At 40.6% G+C, this 17,323-nt stretch overlaps 1 protein-coding gene across 7 annotated transcripts in view; it reads left to right on the plus strand.

Moving 5' to 3' along the window:
- The window catches only part of PCDH15 (protocadherin related 15), a 1,356,473-nt gene that overhangs the window by 1,032,497 nt on the left and 306,653 nt on the right, over positions 1-17,323 (plus strand). For all 7 annotated transcript variants that reach the window (XM_048859211.2, XM_075130916.1, XM_048859220.2 and 4 more), the window contains 2 exons: positions 2,545-2,738; positions 14,372-14,504. In XM_048859211.2, the coding sequence (XP_048715168.2) occupies positions 2,545-2,738; positions 14,372-14,504 (327 nt within the window). The remainder of the gene's footprint in view (positions 1-2,544; positions 2,739-14,371; positions 14,505-17,323) is intronic.

Consider the following 17,323-nt stretch of genomic DNA (forward strand, 5'->3'; position numbering starts at 1 on the left):
TGTTTTTTTCACTCCCTGTAGCTTAGAATCATATGTAAATGTAATTATCATGCACGCTACATCTTTGGTTGTACTCTCCCTGCTTGCTCTAGTGGCAGGATACTGTGTGTGTTTGATACTGTGTGTGTTTTCCTTTTTCTTGTCTCCCTTTCACCAGGGGTCTTGGGAGCAGATAGCGCTAAGGTTGTAAATAATATTCTCTGAACTGCAGTGGCATGACCAGGGCTGGCAGTGTAATAATATGTTGATTAATAGGTTACATTATATTCTAATCCAGGAGAGGATTTGAGTGACAGGCTGGCAAGAGGCCACCTCCACATATGCTTCTGCCAGCCTACTGAGTGTTGCAGGGGCAAAGAAGAGGATTTCTGGCTCCCAGACAGTTACCTGAACCTGTCTCCATGTTTGCTGACTCTGTGGCTGCATTAGGGGCTGTAGGAGCAAGAAAGCAGGAAGGCAGACGGGCCAGCAGGAATCTTTAGAGGAAGTAAAGTCAGAGGAACTTTAGAGGAACTTTAAGTAAGAGCTGCTTAGTGTGTGTTCTTACAGTTTTCCATATCTCCTGCTGTTCTTTTCCTGTACAAACTGATGCCTATTATGCTTCATACCTTCTGCTGCCCAACACCAAACATGAGCAACAGGGGATCGAGATGTGAAATTGGTTTTTTGTCACTTTCATTTCATTGCTTTTCACTCAGGAAGGTGAGCTGATGGACATGTTCTGTGGCTGGCAGCCAAAGAGACATGAGACTTTCAGAGAACTTCCTACAGCTTTACTGAAGTTTGTCTGCACTGTGCTGATTGACTGTTTGCTCCACCTCTCCCCTTTCCCCTCCCTCACGGTCTCTTCACCTCCTCAGCTTAACTCCATGCTTGCCCCTCTTAGTCTTCCCCCAGCCCTGTTCCCCCCATCTCTCTTTTGTTCAGTGTCCCTTCTCCCTTCACTTTTCTTTACATTGAACTGATCCATTCCTAACTACACGTCCCTCCTCAACCCCTCACCTCCCAAAACCATGGAACTAATGTGAGGTTTGCTGCCATTACATTATTCACTCTGCTTGTGTGCTATATCCCTTTCCCCCACCCTGTGTCTGTCTTGTCTATTAGATTGTAAACTTTTTGGAACAGGGACTGTCTGCCACTCTTTGTACAGTGCCTAGCACAATGGGACCCCATTCCTGATTGGTCCTTAAGCACTAACCTAATAAACCTGCTTAATAATGATACTTCAACTATTTTCCCCACATCTGAGTGTAGCAGAATGCAATACCTCTTTTTTCATTTTGTGGATGTGGTGTTAATTAAGATGGCTGTTCTAAATGTCTGATATAAAGTTCCAGGGATGAGCACCACCACTGATTTATTTATAAATATTTATGTACTTTTTATGGAATAATCTGTTCATTCTGCATATGGAAAGAGAAATGCTAAAATGTGCATACTTTTGATCTGTTCTCAAGAAATATAGTCTTCCTGAATCACAAGCAACTGAAGTGAAAACATCGCCTACTTGTTCTATATATGTCTGTTGTGTGAATATAGTGCATTGACGATGATAATGATGTCTATTCAATACAGGATATGCCTGTAGTTCCAAATCATCTTAGTGCAATTGGTAAAAAACACACATTCCCTATATCTCATATCAGAGACTGTGCATATCATATACTGGTAATACACTAGGAGTAAGAAGCAAGAGCTGCTGTGTATCTCATTACAAAGATAGGAATCTACCATTTCCAATGGCATAAACTCCTATTTCTAGCCCTAATGGATCATAAGATATCTGACCTTAAACTTGCACATCCTGGGTATCGGAGCTTTACAGTTTTGTGGGGAAAATGTCAAAAACAGAGTTGCAATAAATGGTTTTGGATTTCCTGTGCATAGTATCTCTCTCTCTCTTTTGGTGATATATGTGTGAATGTGCACCTTTATCATTTCACTTGGACTCGGTTATCTAATCAGTCTGTGGTACACCTCCTAGTCCCACTGCCCATAAATGATAATGCCATTTTTCCCCACCTTAACATGAACAGGTTTTTATGCAAGACTTGACAATCATAATTTTTGGCAGCAACAGCACTATCCCAATACAGTTTTAAGGAAGACAGAGGCAGGGAACCTTTCCATGAATAAAATTCAGACCCCCAGTTCAAACATTTATTTTGTTCTTGTAAATAACATGTTTGGTTGGGATATTTTTAGGAAGTGGTGGAAATTCCTATCAATAAAGAATAACATCAGTGTTGTATTAATTAGCCTTTCATTAATACTTAGATTTCATGTAGCTTACTCGCAGTCCTAAATTCAGGACTGGTTGTTTTGGATTTTTTTTTCCTGATGCAAGATTTTCTTTTACTCATTTTATGATGCTCTAATTTTAAATTACATTTTCCTATGACAATATTTTTAGTGAGTAGATGCAGAGTGTTTCTTCTTCCTTTGAAAACTTTCTTCTCCAAAGCAAGATCCCTTGTTGAGAGAAAATAAAATAGAATGGAATTGATTCTTAAGTATTTACATTCTGATTTTCAATTGCAGCTCAGTGCCATAGATGCAGACCAAGGGCCAAATGGGCAGATCATATACGGAATTCTGGCTGGGGACCAGGGAGACTTCATCATTAATGATCGAACAGGCCTTATCACCATCGCTCCAGGAGTTGTATTGTCAGTAGGGAGGTCCTATGCTCTCACTGTCAAAGCATCTGACAGTGCTCCTCCTGCACAGAGAAGGTAATTAATTATATAATAAAAGTATTTTTCAACCTATGTCTATCCCAGCAATTAAATTTAAGAAGCACAGAGTATTCTTATTCGTAAAAATCTGCGGTGCATCGGGCATTCAGAGGGATATGGCTTCCATTTACTCTGTTTTGTGTGTTGATCCCACTTCAACTTTTTTTTTTGATAAGTACTATGTTAGAAATTAGTCTAAGTCTTGCATTTTCATGGCTTATTTGCATATTCTCTGCAGCTCACAACTTTCACAATTCAAGAAGAATGAAATAGTCTCCTTTTAAAAATTAAATTATTACCTGTTGAATTTTATCTGTCCTTGTTTGTATGAAAAATTAAAAGTGAAAGAAAGGAAGATAGATGTTGTTTTTTTCTGGACTTCGCTTGCTGTGATGCAGAAATAGTTAATAATAGTATCTTCAGAATGATCCCTCAGCTGGCAACTGCCTTCTGCCTTGGTGACAAGGTATTATAGTATTCATGTTCATCTGGACTTCGCTTATTTTATCACATAAATTGCAAGCTGTGCAAATAATGAAGTACACACCACTAAAACCTAAATTCACACCAGCAAAGTCATTTAATGTCTAATCTCTGACTACTGTCAGATCAGAGCAGTTTGTGTGTTGTCTGTGGTTGGCTCAGGATTGTTGTGTCCCCCAATAAAGCTATCCAGTCCCACTTTCCTGCTTCTTTTGTTCTTGAATTCTGTGTACTGAAAATAAGCAAAAATGTTGGCACTTCACTATTGTGTAGAGAAATACATAACAATGGTTGAGATGACATGTTCTGGGCCCAATGCCAGTAAGGCGTCATTGTGCTGAAAATGTGACAAGTCCATTCTCCAATTAAGGGGACTGGGAGAAGCCTTGTGTAACTGCACCTCTCAGATGTTTCTCACATTCACAAATGGGGCAGTCAATGTAAGAGAAAGATATCGTCATGTGAGTTTACCCAGATGCCTCTCCCCTGCCCCCCAAGACCAACTTCTGCTGTTAAGTCTGCAAGCAATCAGCACACTATGATGGCTAGATTGAGCTGGATGTTATTTGTTTATTCCAAATTACTGTATATTTCCAAATTCTTGGACTATGCTCATCCATTAGACTATTTACAAACTAAGCTCTGTAAACATGTGATCTTATTGTTCTTACATTTTGTTTCCCCTTCCCTCTTATCATGTGTTACATTCTTCTGTTGCACCATGTTTCAATTGAGACTGTAAGCTCTTTGATGCAGAAACCATGTAGTCTTATATATTTGTATAGTGCGTAGGACTCTGGGTCCCTGATTAGTTGGCTCTGAAATACAAATAATACTTATGCCATTCCAAGTAGGTATTGAAGTTCATTCTCAGATGTTTCTCCCTTGACCACTAGCATTGAACAGGAAGATCTTTAAGGTTGTTGTTAAAATATTTAAAGCATTTGACTCAAAGGCTAGCTCTCTTAGTATTCATGGTGTCCATTACACCTTGGTCCAAGGTAGACTTTTCATTCTTTACAGCACATTTTCATGAGTAATAAACCCTTTACCAAATCTTTAAAGAATTATTAACACGTGCCCTAAGATCTATATTTTAATGGTATCCTGCTGGGGGATGAATTCCTTACGTCTATTAGAAAGGCTACTTATTACAATATTCGCCGAAAGCAAGTTAAGATCTCACTTCTTGTAGTTCCATTGATCAATTTTGTAATAGACTTATGACATATTTTTTTCAAAAAAGACTAGTGATTTGGGATGCCTCAGTTTTTGAGTGTCCAACATGAGCTGCATGCAAGGAACCTGACTTCCAGAGAGTGGATGTTCAGAACTTGCAGTAAATCAGGACTCTCTCAGGCATCTTAAGTGAATCACCCAAAACTACTAGACAGAGATTAGACAAGGTTTATCGAAGACAGACAGATGGCAACAGAAGAAAAAGTCTGGTAATTACTCACTTGGCTTTAAAGTTAAGTAATGCACACAGGCTTATTTTATTTCAATCAGAGAAATAGAATCTTTTAATAAATGTCTTAATTCATATTAAGGGTGTAACTCCACTATTCTCAGATCCCATACCCTGATACCAGAGCAATTGTTTGAATAAATGGCAATAGATTTTGCTTGTTCGTTTATTAAAGAATCAAGCAAGAGTGGAACACACATACAATCTTACTGGAGGATTGCTAACGTTCAGAAGAAGATTTCTCCAGTTGTTATATTTCAGTTCCCCCCCCCCCCCAGTAATTCCAGACAGAATTCTAACACACATAGAGGACATTCTTTAATATTTTATCTGAGAGAAAAAGAGTCCAAGAATTAATGAGATTACACAAACCCTAAAAATGACGGGCCAGAGGAGCAGTACTAAATCTAATACGCTCTTGCAAAATATGCAGTTATGGGCTTTAGTAGACTGAGGGATGTGATGAGCCAAACAGACTCTGATGCACACTGTCCAGGTTTGCATAATAAAGTGGAGTGGCATCAACCTAGGTATTGGGGGTGGGGGAATTACTCTAGGCAGGTTCTTTTCATAGTTTAGGGAAGTTGAGGAGAATGTTTGGCTCTGACTCAATATTATAAAGGAACAGTGGTGCATTGCTTATAGAGCAGCTCAAAGAGACGGTACAGTCTTTAAGGAAAAAATGACTACCAGATAGAAACTCTTTGTTTCCACAGAAAGCTTGAGGGAATCTATTTGGACAGACCTGGAATCAAGCTTTAGGCTCGATCTTGTTTTTGTTGCTTTGTCTTTATACAGCAAATAAACAAAGGAGAACATTAGAATTCTAGTAAAGAGCTGAAAAGATCTGTTATTAATAGTACTCATATATTTAGATAGCTTAAAAAATTAAACCAATCTATAGCACAAGATGAGATAAGTAATGTGTAACTGATATTTTTCTGGAAGACTAGAAAACTAAATATTTCAATTCACTCACTCAAAAATTCATTTGCCTACTTACCATGTTTCCTTTTTAAAGTATAGGGAAATACTGAAGTTTTTTCATGTAACACTGTGTAGTAATTGAGGTCAAATATTAACTTTTTAATGGTGACTACTATATACTGAGTATTTTATAGAATCAAGTTTATTAGTGGTTTTAGACTAATCTACAGCTGATGGCATTTCATGGCTAAAGGCTACGTAATTGACTTCGTTTGTTCAGGATGTCGTCCTAGGGATATAGAAGTTTGTTTAGTTGAAGTGTGATCTAATTCAATAAAGTACAATGGTTCTACTTATAAAGTTTCTTCCTTGGAAGACTTTGTGAGAGAAATTTCTTATATACTTAGAATAGGGGAATACAGCTCTCAAATGTGACCATTATTCCTGGGAAAAAATAAGAAAGTTTAATGGGGTTTAGTAAGAGTCCAATAAGAAGTAAAGAAACATGAAATAGTAATTTAGAGGAGAAAAAAATCTCATTGTCAAACAAAGTAATAAATGACTGGGTTCTGCTTTGTGAATCCAAATTTACAATTAGCTGAATTCTATGTCTTATTTTTGATTAACACTTCAAATTAATGGTTTGTAATTCATTATAGCCATATGGTAAGATACTGTACTCAATCAATATTGATTGAATATCAATATTCTTCAGATATCCATTATTAGCTAGACTTAGTAACATGGTATAAGTGTGCTAAATTATATTTAATTACATTAATCAAGGACAAATGTTTCATGTTTAATTCTATCAGCTTTTTGCTATTTATGTCATAGTTAAGGAGCCATTCATGGGCAATTTCCAGTGTACTGACAAAAAGGAAAGGCATTTGTCATATGTGAGCAATTATAGAGCAGATTTTAAGGTTTTCTGTCCTCTTCCAATTCTTCTTAGACTGCAGGATCATTACAGTTAATGATGAAAACAATCCACCAGATCAGGTCCATCCACCTGCCCATCTACATCATAACATTCTTGGAAAAAACATACTGAATGTAAATGTGTTTTCTCTTTGAAGGCTGTCTACAGTGATGCAATATGTCCTCAGAAATGAGATTCCACTAATATACATACAAATCTCCTTGTATTTGTACATACATGCTAGCATACTTTAAAACAGTGCTGATGAGCAGTTGGTGTACACTGGCCCGGATACTGATCAATTTCTGTGTAGCCAGGGAGTCCTAAATGAGAAGGAGCCCCTCCCCCTTTGTGTAACTACTGAGGGTCCCCTCTCACCTGTGTTGCCTGAACTGAGGACTCCACAAGGGGATGAAGAGAGAAGACAGAAAATGAATCCAATCTCTCCAATGCCACTTTGGGAATGGTGTGGCTTTTCATAGCCCCCTATATGGGCAACGTGGCGTTCAGTAACCACTCTGGGCCAAAGGAGCTTGAAAGAGAACCTCTTTATTCAGTGACCAGTTCCATCTTTCTCTGCAGTTCCCCTCCCCCAGACCTCCTGTCTGGGAACCTATGCTGTTTAAAGGCACAGTTTCCAAAACCACATAATCTTTTCACAGCTAGAATCAAATAATAGTTAACAAACAACATTTATGTAACACAATTTTAAATACATGTAACCAACCTAGTTACAAACAATGGTCAATTAATCCCTCAGGTCTCTTGTACTGTCACTTGAACTTGCAGATCACCCTTGAAATATTAGAAACAACTGTTGTCAGGAAGCAGTAAGTCCATTTGTTCTGGCAGAATAATGTCCTGGGGCTTGGTTGTCATTACCTATTGTGGTTGTTGCCTAACTGAGACATTCTCAGGCAAAGCAACCAAACTTGATGCCTCTTATATCCCTTCCTAGTGGAAGTAACAGAAGGCATCATCTATTCCACCGCAGTAAATGTTCAGCTGGGATGACAATCTTATATGATATCTATGTTGTTTGCAACCATTGACTACTATCATAGATGTACACTATGTGATGTTCGTGAAGTGATTGCTGCTCTCAGGACTCCAAATCATGCTGCTCTTTTTGTTTAGCTTTATCTGCCTCTTTATACTTCTGCAAATCCCCGTTCCTCTGAGATCAGCATCTAACATTACAGTATTCTAGTTCTCAGAGATCTGTTAAAATGAATGAACACAAGTGACAAACCATGTTTTGCTGGTGCCCTCCTGTAGTTTAACAGTACTAAGTACATATGAGACTCTGCAGCCTTCTTCAATAGCTGCTTTATTATTTTAACATCACTTTCCATCATCCCATTGGATTGGAGATAATGGGGACTAGTAGTTACATGTCTAAACCCAATGTAATGAAGCAGAGAAACCACCTTCCAGCACGGAAGGGGTTAAAGAGAGTCTTCAGGCTCAGCTAGCCCTGTCCTGTTATAGCTGCAGCTAATGTGAGCCCTGTAGAGGGGAAGAGGAGGAGATAACCCAGCTCAGTTCATGGCTGACTGGTGAAGAGGCAGGAGCTGGCTGCCTCCCTACCTGAGGAGAAGGATCACTAAACTGCCAGCTGAGTAAGTCATAAGGATGCAAGAACTGTCTTCCTGGCCAAAGGAGGCTGAGGAAGAGTCCTGAGAGCACCCTGTCTATGAGGAGCTCAGGTGACCAAAACATGGAGACCTTTTGGGGATTCTGAGCCCACCAAACTTACAGCTGCCTCACCCAGAAAAATCTGGGACCACAACAGGATGCCACCCAGGGTCTATGCGGGCACTACTAGAGAAAAGCCACCACAGCAACTTGGACTATAGGGGCCTGTGACGGGGCATGACTCACCTAGGAATTAGCTCTTCGCCCTCTTCTGGAGGTGTCTCGCCCACCCTCACCTCTGCTCCTGGACCCACATCACTCCCAGGACAATGGCGTCTTCTTCATGACAGTGCCCTCCAGCTGTGCCACACTCCATGTTCTCCCCCCCCCGGGGGACCTGCAATCTCTGCCCAGTCACTTCCCTCAGTGGCAACTGTAGTCCATTGTCCCAGGGCCGCTTCCCATGCAGCTCCAGCACCCTCTTCTGCCCTTACCTCAGGGTCTCAGCCTGCAGGCCCTAGCAGCCATCCAGAAGCTCTCTCTAGCTCCCCAGGCCCTGTTTGCAGTACTGAATTGTCCCAGGTGCTGGGGCTTCTTCACCCTGCTAGAAGCCTGGTCTTCTCCCCTCAAATTCCAGTCAGCTACTGACCTCTGTGCTGCCCTGCAGCCCTTTTTGTATGAGCCTGCTGGGCCATGATTAGCTACTCCTCTCAGCCACTTTCTAATTGGCTGCCTCCGGCGCAACCTCCCTAGGGTTGCTTTTAACCTCTGTTCTGCCAGTGAGGGGCAGCCACCCCATCACAGGGCCATTTCCCAAACTGAAGGGACAGCAGTAGGAAGTAGTTCAGGGCAGTGGACGTAGACTCCCTGATGGGAGATCACCTACTTGGGTGTTGACTTACACAGGACCCTGGGCTGGGACCTGCTTCAGTTCCCCCTTTTGGCACTAGTAATAAGTGATTCATGGCCTCCCATAAAGATAGACATTAAACTTTTTACACCCATGGACTTAAGCGACAGCCTCCTCCTCTATTTCAGCATATATCGACACTCCATTTTTGGTAGTGCCGGTGACACACAAACTACTGGTCTTCAGTTTTGACCATACTGCTGTAGGGGGAATGTGCTAATACCCTTCTTGGAGGCATCCATGATCAACTTAGTTTTACTCTTACTGTCATGGTACCTCAGGACTAGGGCCTCTTTAGCTAACTCCTTCAGTTTTTCAAACGCTTTATTAAGATTTGCATCCCAAGATCATTAGACAATTTGCACAGTGGTGCTCTCAGGTTGCTGGTTTGGACATGATTAGATTAGGTTACATTAGATTAGATTAGGCATGAATTTCCCCAGTTCACCATTCTAAGGGATCTTTGTTTACCTTCCTTATCTGTTGAGGCAGGCATGCTGGATATGGCCTCTGCCTTACTGTGCTCTCCCTGCGTGTCTTGCGATGTTAAGTTCTCCCACGGGTATATTTTCCATTACATGGAATTTACATTTGTGTTTGTTTGGCTTTAACGTTGTTTTGGCTTTAACCTCTTGCTCTTTCCAGATTTGCCCAAAACCTCTGGTCATGCTCTTCTACTTCTTTTCCCCTGATCAAAACATCATCTGCATAAACGTTAGTACCCTCTATACTGTCAAAAATTGTTGTTTTCCTATGAAATATCTCAGGTGGTGAACAGATCCCAAACTGTGTCTCTAATGTGGCAGAACATGTGCACAGTTTTTCTGCAGCGCATCTGCCAGAACTCTGCTGACACATCCAGAATTGAAAAATATTTGGCATCAGTCATATCTCTCAACCTTTCTCCCCTGGTGGGTAGTAGGAAATATTTCCTTTTTATGTATTAATTAAAGTCAGTAGGTTTTGTCTTTTTCCCCCCTCAATGATCAGTTAGTGTACCCACTCTGTTGGTTCTTGTACTCACTCTGATTCCCAGACCAATGACCCTATCTAGCTCCTCTTTTAGCCTCTCCATTAGGGCAAAGGAAACTTTCCTAGAGGCATGAATTGTGGGACAGTTGGTCTCCTTCATCTTTATTCTGTACTCTGAGTACATCCCTATCCCACCCTGAAACTCTTCCTCGATGGTTTTGTTCCCCTGCTTCTCTGATGATTACACCTTCTTGATCAGACCAAGGGCTTGACACAGTTTTAATCCAATAATGGGTCATCTTTTCCCTGGTACTATTACAAATGTTATCTTTTCTACATGTTTGTTATTGATCCATATATCTAGTTTGCATAATCTTTTAGTGGGGATAAGTCCACCACTATAAGCCCTGACTTTTACCTGCTTACTTTTTGCTATCTGTGACTTTTCTTTTAGTGCTAAAAACACTGTTTCTGGCAATACTTAGTTTGTATATAATGTCCAGTTTAAAATGAATAAATGTCCCATTTGATTTCAGGTTTCAGGTTGACAATCCATCTTCTGCTGGAAATGGTGCCCATTACTCCTATGAAAAACGCCACTGAGATGGTGTTGCTGTCACCATCCTCTTTTTCCATGCTGTGCATACTCTGTTGGTGCTTCTAAACTATTGCAAAGTGATGTAATCTGTTGCATTTCTTGCTCTTTTCTCATATGTCAGGTCATGACCTAGCTTGTGCTTGTCATCACAGCACAAGCAGCTCCTTGTGCTGTTCTTGCTTGACTCTATGAGCACCATGTGCCTTTCTGTCACAGGTCTCTTTTCTTGTGATAGTTTGGATTCTTAATCAAGACAACAGTGTCAGAGTACTGTCTACCCTCAATAAGGTTCTGTCTGGGCTGGGTGGCTTCCACTGTTTGGCAAATTCTAATTGCCTTGTCAAGAGTTAGTTCTGGGTCTGCCCAGTTGTCTCTGAGTTTTTTGCCCTGGATTCTAATCACAATCTGATCTCTTAGTAGCGATTTGGTAGTCCTCAAAAATTGCAGGATTATCTCTTTAGCCTTAGACTATGTCTACACCACTGGCAGCAGCATGTAGTGTCTGTAGCAACATGCTGCAGTGAAAAGCGAGCTATGTCCCCCCTGCAGTGTGTAGCTACATGTTGGTGAAAGACTGGCAACAGGAAAAGGCTTCAGCAGTGGGGAGGCAGCAGGGAACCCCTTTCTCCCCTCTCTCCCCCCCCCCCCCCCGCTGCCCACCAGACCTTTTTCCTGATGCAAGAGTTTTTTCCTTTGGCGAGGGAAGGCTCCAGCAGCGGGGAGCTAGTGGATCCTTTCCCCACTGCCTCCCCACTCCCTGAGTCTTTCCCTGCAGTGGGAAGCTGCTCAAGCCTTTCTCCACTGCTGGAGTCTTCCTGTGGTGGGGAAAGGTTCCAGCAGCAGAGAGACAGTGGGATGCTACGCTGGTAAAAGTAGTAGGGTTGACAGGGAGGCACAGCTTGGGTGAACAGAGTAGGTACTTGTGTGCATACCCGTGCCCTTCATGCAAGCCTTAACTCATTTGAGTTGTGCCTTGCCGGCTACACTGCTATTTATACCTGTGCTGGGGGCTGCGTGTGTGTATGCTACATGCCCCCAAAGGTTCTTGAAAGAGACCTGCTTTATTCAGTCTCCAGTTCCAACTGCATCTGCACAACAGAACATGGCCTTCTGCAGTGTCCCTCCCATAGCCTTCCTGTCTGGAAAGCTATACCCCTTAAAGGTACTACAATTCCCAATATCACTGGTGGAACTGCAGCATGAAAGTTACAATTCAACCGTGTACATGTATGTGAACTGAAAACATTTGATCTGGAAATTTCAGTATATTTGGTATTTTCAGTTTCAGATCCAAAATTTGATGAAGTTTAGGTCTTAGTTCTGATCTCTGTTCTGAAGTGGTTTCCCAGGTCAAAAAAATCACATTTTCATCTTTCCACGTAGCGTATAGTACATCCATCATGTTTAAAGTGTGGGAGAGTCTCAGGTCTGTATCTTTTCACTTTATATACTATAATACTTTTCTCCCAACAGCTTATATGGCCTTTATGTAGTCTTATAAACAAAATGGCTACAAGTGGAGAACATTTGTATTCATTGTGTCAATAATCTGCAGATTAGAGCTTCTGAAACATTCATGAAGATGATAGACTGTAACCACTCAGTGATTTATGGGTTGTAGGTATATACCATGCACTCTAATGGAGATTTTGTATTTGTGTTTAAATTGTGATTGATGCTAAATTTGCTTTGTTTTCAGACTATTACACTGAAATCACTAGACTTTCATCTCTTTAGGTTATTGGCAGCTACTCCCTAGAGAACATTTTTCCATGTTGCTGAACAATCACACTTGGCTATACTTCCAAGTTAGAGTGCATTAAAGCAGCTCCAGGTGCCCTAACTCACAACCCGTCCACACTGGCAAGGCACTTAGAACCCTTGAGCTCTGCAGCTGGAGCGCTCCTGGTAATCCACCTCCACGAGAAGCATAACACTTGGTGCGCCTCAGCTGAAATGCCCCAGCGTCAGTGTGAACAAGGTGTTGCATTACTGTGTTCTGATTGGCCTCCGGAAATGTCCCATAATCTCCTGAAGTCAAGTGGCCACTCTTGTCATTGCTTTGGAATCGGCTGCAGGAATGCAGATATGCCCTTTCAAAGCTTCGTTTCTGACAACCGGATGCTTATCTGCTCCGGGACAAAGCAACCATTAGTGTGGAATGTTGCTTGCTGTGAGTGTGTGAGAGAGAGGTGGGGGGAGGAAGGTCTGCTGCTGTCTGAAATTACAAGACAGCATGCTGAAATGCTCGCAGCCCCCCAAAACCCACTCTCTCTCCCCCCACATACACACAACACACTCCCTGTCGCACTCCACCCCCTCTCTCCCATTTTTGAAAAGCAAGTTGCAGCCACTTGCATCTGGGGATAGCTACCACAAAGCACTGCTCTCTGTGGCATTGCAAGAGCTGCTAATGTGGCCACGCCAGTGCACTTGAATCTGACAGTGTGGACATACTGCAGCACTTTCCCTACTGTGCTCTGTGAGGGCTGGTTTAACTCACAGCGCTCTACATCTGCAAGTGTAGCCATACCCTCAGTGTGGATAGTGACTGCTCAGGTACCGAAGGATGATATGCATTGGGAGAACTATGCAGGGAGAGTGTGGAACATTTCACTAATGTCTGGCATGATATAAGCAATGTTCGTCCCTCATTTTTATCAACATTAATATTTTCTAACTTTACCCCTAAAAATAAATTAGTGTCTGTAATATAGCAAGAACAAGCATGTACTATATCAGAATCCTGTACAGCTAATTAACCGAAGTATTGATTAGTGATTTCAAATTCATATCCATGTGTACCTTTTAGTAGATTTTTTAGCTATTCATATTTTATATCCTCTGGAAAACGTACATGTTCAGATTTCTTCACAGCAGTTTTGGACATATTTGTTTGTCAAATCACGATTTCTTTTACTTCAGCCCTAAAGAAAATGGGAGATTTAAAGACTGTTAATTAGTTTATGCAGAGGAAAATGTGATACTGGTCCATGACTGGGGCTCCTAGGCACTACAGTAATATAAAAACTAAATAATAATAACCTGCTGTATAATGATTGCTTACAAGGTGACATGTTTCCAGATAACGAGGCACTGCTTTATGGTTCTGGAGATATTGCAGATGTTGGTAGTATAGTAAAGTGTGTAGTCTAGATCTTCAGTTGCACTGAGATGTAAGAGAAAGGTGCCTCTAAGACAGTTTTCCCATTCTCTCTATCCTGGAGTCGCTGTGGGCTATTTTGGCACACAATGTTAATTTAGAGGAGCATAACCTAGAGTGCTGTGTGTTCCAGCCCTGTCCCCTCTTCAACCATCCCCGTCTTCTATCCCCAAAGAAACATAGCTGGCTTTCATCAGTCAAGGATTTCCCCCAATGAGGGAGCATGCATTGGTATATCAGAATTTGACACCATCAGAAAAGACATAATGCAGCTCAGGGGTTTGGGGGCTCATTTTTGCAAAGCACACACCAAGTTAGTTCCTTTTAAAACTATTTAAGATGTTGATAGGCTGAGATGGGAGTCTGGGTCATTTCTGAGACAATGCAGGAAGAGGTGTGACTTGAAGAAGGATTTTAAACAGGAGAGAGAGGTTGTGTGACCTACAGGATTAGGGAGGACAGTCCATAGATACAGGAATTGTAGGGTACATTGCCATTCTGCTTTAAATTGATTTTGACCTGGATTTGGTTCTTTTTCTGTCGTTGCAGGAGCTCCATCACTACTGTTTACATTGAGGTACTTCCTCCAAACAATCAGAGCCCTCCCCGCTTTCCCCAGCAGATGTACAGTCTTGAAATCAGTGAGGCCATGAGAATTGGTGCCATTTTGTTAAACCTGCAGGTACAGAATACTTCAGTGTAAGCCTTTACACAGCTACTTCCGCTTATATGTGTGACACTCAGGGTCCTGTCCTCTTGTAGAGGTGAAAGAGAGTCTGTGTGGATTAAAATCTATTCTGTAACAAAGATATAGCGCATAAGAAAATGCTGACTTGACATTTTTGTAACATTTCAGATTTCCATCATACCAAAATATTTTCATGCATAGCTTTTAACCAGCCTTCTGCTCAGAAGTGTGATAAAGAATAATAGACGATATTTAAACGTTTCATTGAATTTAATAATTGTGTGGGTTGTCAGCATGAAAGCCCTGGATATTGAAGGGCTTGTATTTATCCACCAGGCAGTTAACAGTGGGGGCAGTGGTTATGCAAACTTCCCTATAATGATTCATTAGTCTCAACACTTCTAAAAGTGAGAGAAAAATTCAGTTTCTGTGTCCACTGATTCTTTAGCCTCTCTGCTGATACTGCCAAAAAGGAGGCTAGTTGTGTTTATTGAATTTGCCCACTATGAAGTTCACTGACACTAACAGCTCATTGTTTCACATGTATTATGGCTATTCAGTTGTGTAATTACTTTCAGTCATTGCTGACAGGAGCTTGATATGAGCCAGTGACCCAGAGGCAAAATGTCCAATGTCCCAGTTAGATCCTCTGATGTCCAATAACTCAGGACATACTATGGCCAGAATCAACAAGCTTTTCCAGATAGGAAGCTGAGAATCTTTTCTCTTTCTAGTGGTTTAAAATTCCTATTTCTGATCCTGAGCAGTCGTGTTATTGGACCACTGAACCTGTCAGTGGAAAAGGGCTTTATCTCTGAGGCACGTGATTTTGGGAGGTAATTCCACATTTAGGGAAGGAAGAAGGAAACGTGTGTGTGTGTGTATGTTTTAAATTTCTGCTATTTGAAGGTGCTCAGAAGTTAGGAATGGAGTAGATAGATTAGTGGGCAGGGTGCAGCTGAGATGGTCCAAGATATATGTAAAATGCAATTTCATGTGGTCCTGAAGTTCCTTACATGACTTCAAAAGTTGTTACATGGTTGTGTCACTACATATAGGCTATGGCTACACTATGAGCTGTGGGTGTGATTCCCAGCTTGCGTACACATATGCTACCTCAGTGACACCGAGCGCAAATGATAGTCGTGTAGCCACTAAGTGGCACAGGCAGAGGAAGCAGCAGCATGGCTTCGCTGTGCTGAGTGAAAACCCGCCTCAAACCAGCGGGCATGCGTATGTGTATGAGAGCTGGGAATCACACCTCTAGCTCATAGCGTGGATGTAGCTATATATTGTGTGTAGATAGAATACACTATGTGAAATCGTATTACATACTCACTTTGAGCCTGGTTCTCTACTCAGTTTGCTATTTTTAGGCTATTGTAGAATCAAGCCTTTGTAATAAATGCAGCACAAAACAATGAGTTTTTCAGTAAATCTGGGCTGGAGTTTTAAAAGAAGCCTAAAAGAGAGATGCATCCATAGCCCAATTGGATTTAGGCAACTAATTCTCTTAAGCTCATTTAAAAAACCTAGCCTGACTGTATTTATCCCAAATGGAGTTTGTGCTAACTGTTGTCATTTAGGGCTGTCAGACTATTTAAAAAATTGCAATTAATCACGAGATTAAAAAAATTGTTATGATTAATTGCAGTTTTAATCACACTGTTAAACAACAATAGAATACGAATTTAAATTTATTATAAATATTTTTGATTTTTTTCTACATTTTTGAAATATATTGATTTCAATTACAACACAAAATACAATATAAACAGTGCTCATTTTCACACAAGTACTGTAGTACAATCTCTTTATCATGAAAGTGCAACTTTCAAATGTAGAATTATTAATATTTTACATAACTGCACTCAAAAACAAAACAAAGTAAAATTTAAGTGCCTACAAGTTGAACTATGAAGGGGCATAAGAATGTTTTCAGATCTGACTTGTATATACCTTTCAACCCCAGCTACAGCAATGCCATGCGAACACCTGTTCTTACTTTCAGATGACATAAATAAAAAGTGGGCAGCATTATCTCCCATAAATATAAACAAACTTTTTTGCCTTACCAATTGGCTGAAAAAGAAGTAGGACTGAGTGGACTTGTATGAGGTGATTTGAAAAATAATGAGTTGTAATAGAAATCAATATATTTGAAAATGTAGAAAAAACATTCAAAAATATTTATAATACATTTTAATTGTTATTCTGTTATTTAAAGTGTGATGAAATCTGTGATTAATCACAACTATTATTTTAATCAAGTTAATTTGTTTTGCGTTAATCGCATGCCTTAACTGCAATTAATTGACAGTCCTATTTGCATTGCTCGGACAATTTTGACCCAAGAACTCAGTCTGTAGTGAATGAGGCCCTCATACCATAGTCTGGTTACCTCAGCGGAATGCAGATAATCAAAGGAATAGAATCAGAGACAGTGGACTAGATCATCAGCTGGTATAAATAGCATAATCCAATAGAACTCCACTGAGTGAAGCTAATCAATGAAGTCAGTGCCAGAGCTACGATAGTCATCAGAGGATATGGCTCTGTATGTTTTCCATTTTCAGTAAATTTACTGAAAATAGATTATCTAAACCAGAATGAAATAGAGGAATTTTAACTGAGTCTAATTAATGCACATGCATGGGGAAACTTTCTATTAAACAGTGTGCTGAACCACTGACAAAAGATTAGCATAATTAGAGGTGGTTAAACAGACACAAACACCCACACTGAGAGAGGACAAATAATTTAGCCCAACACTGAAAGTTATCTTTTGGCACTTTTTTACTGCCTGTAGTGAG

Source organism: Caretta caretta, chromosome 7 (genome assembly GCF_965140235.1).
Source record: "Caretta caretta isolate rCarCar2 chromosome 7, rCarCar1.hap1, whole genome shotgun sequence".
In the NCBI taxonomy this organism is placed as follows: Eukaryota; Metazoa; Chordata; order Testudines; family Cheloniidae; genus Caretta; species Caretta caretta.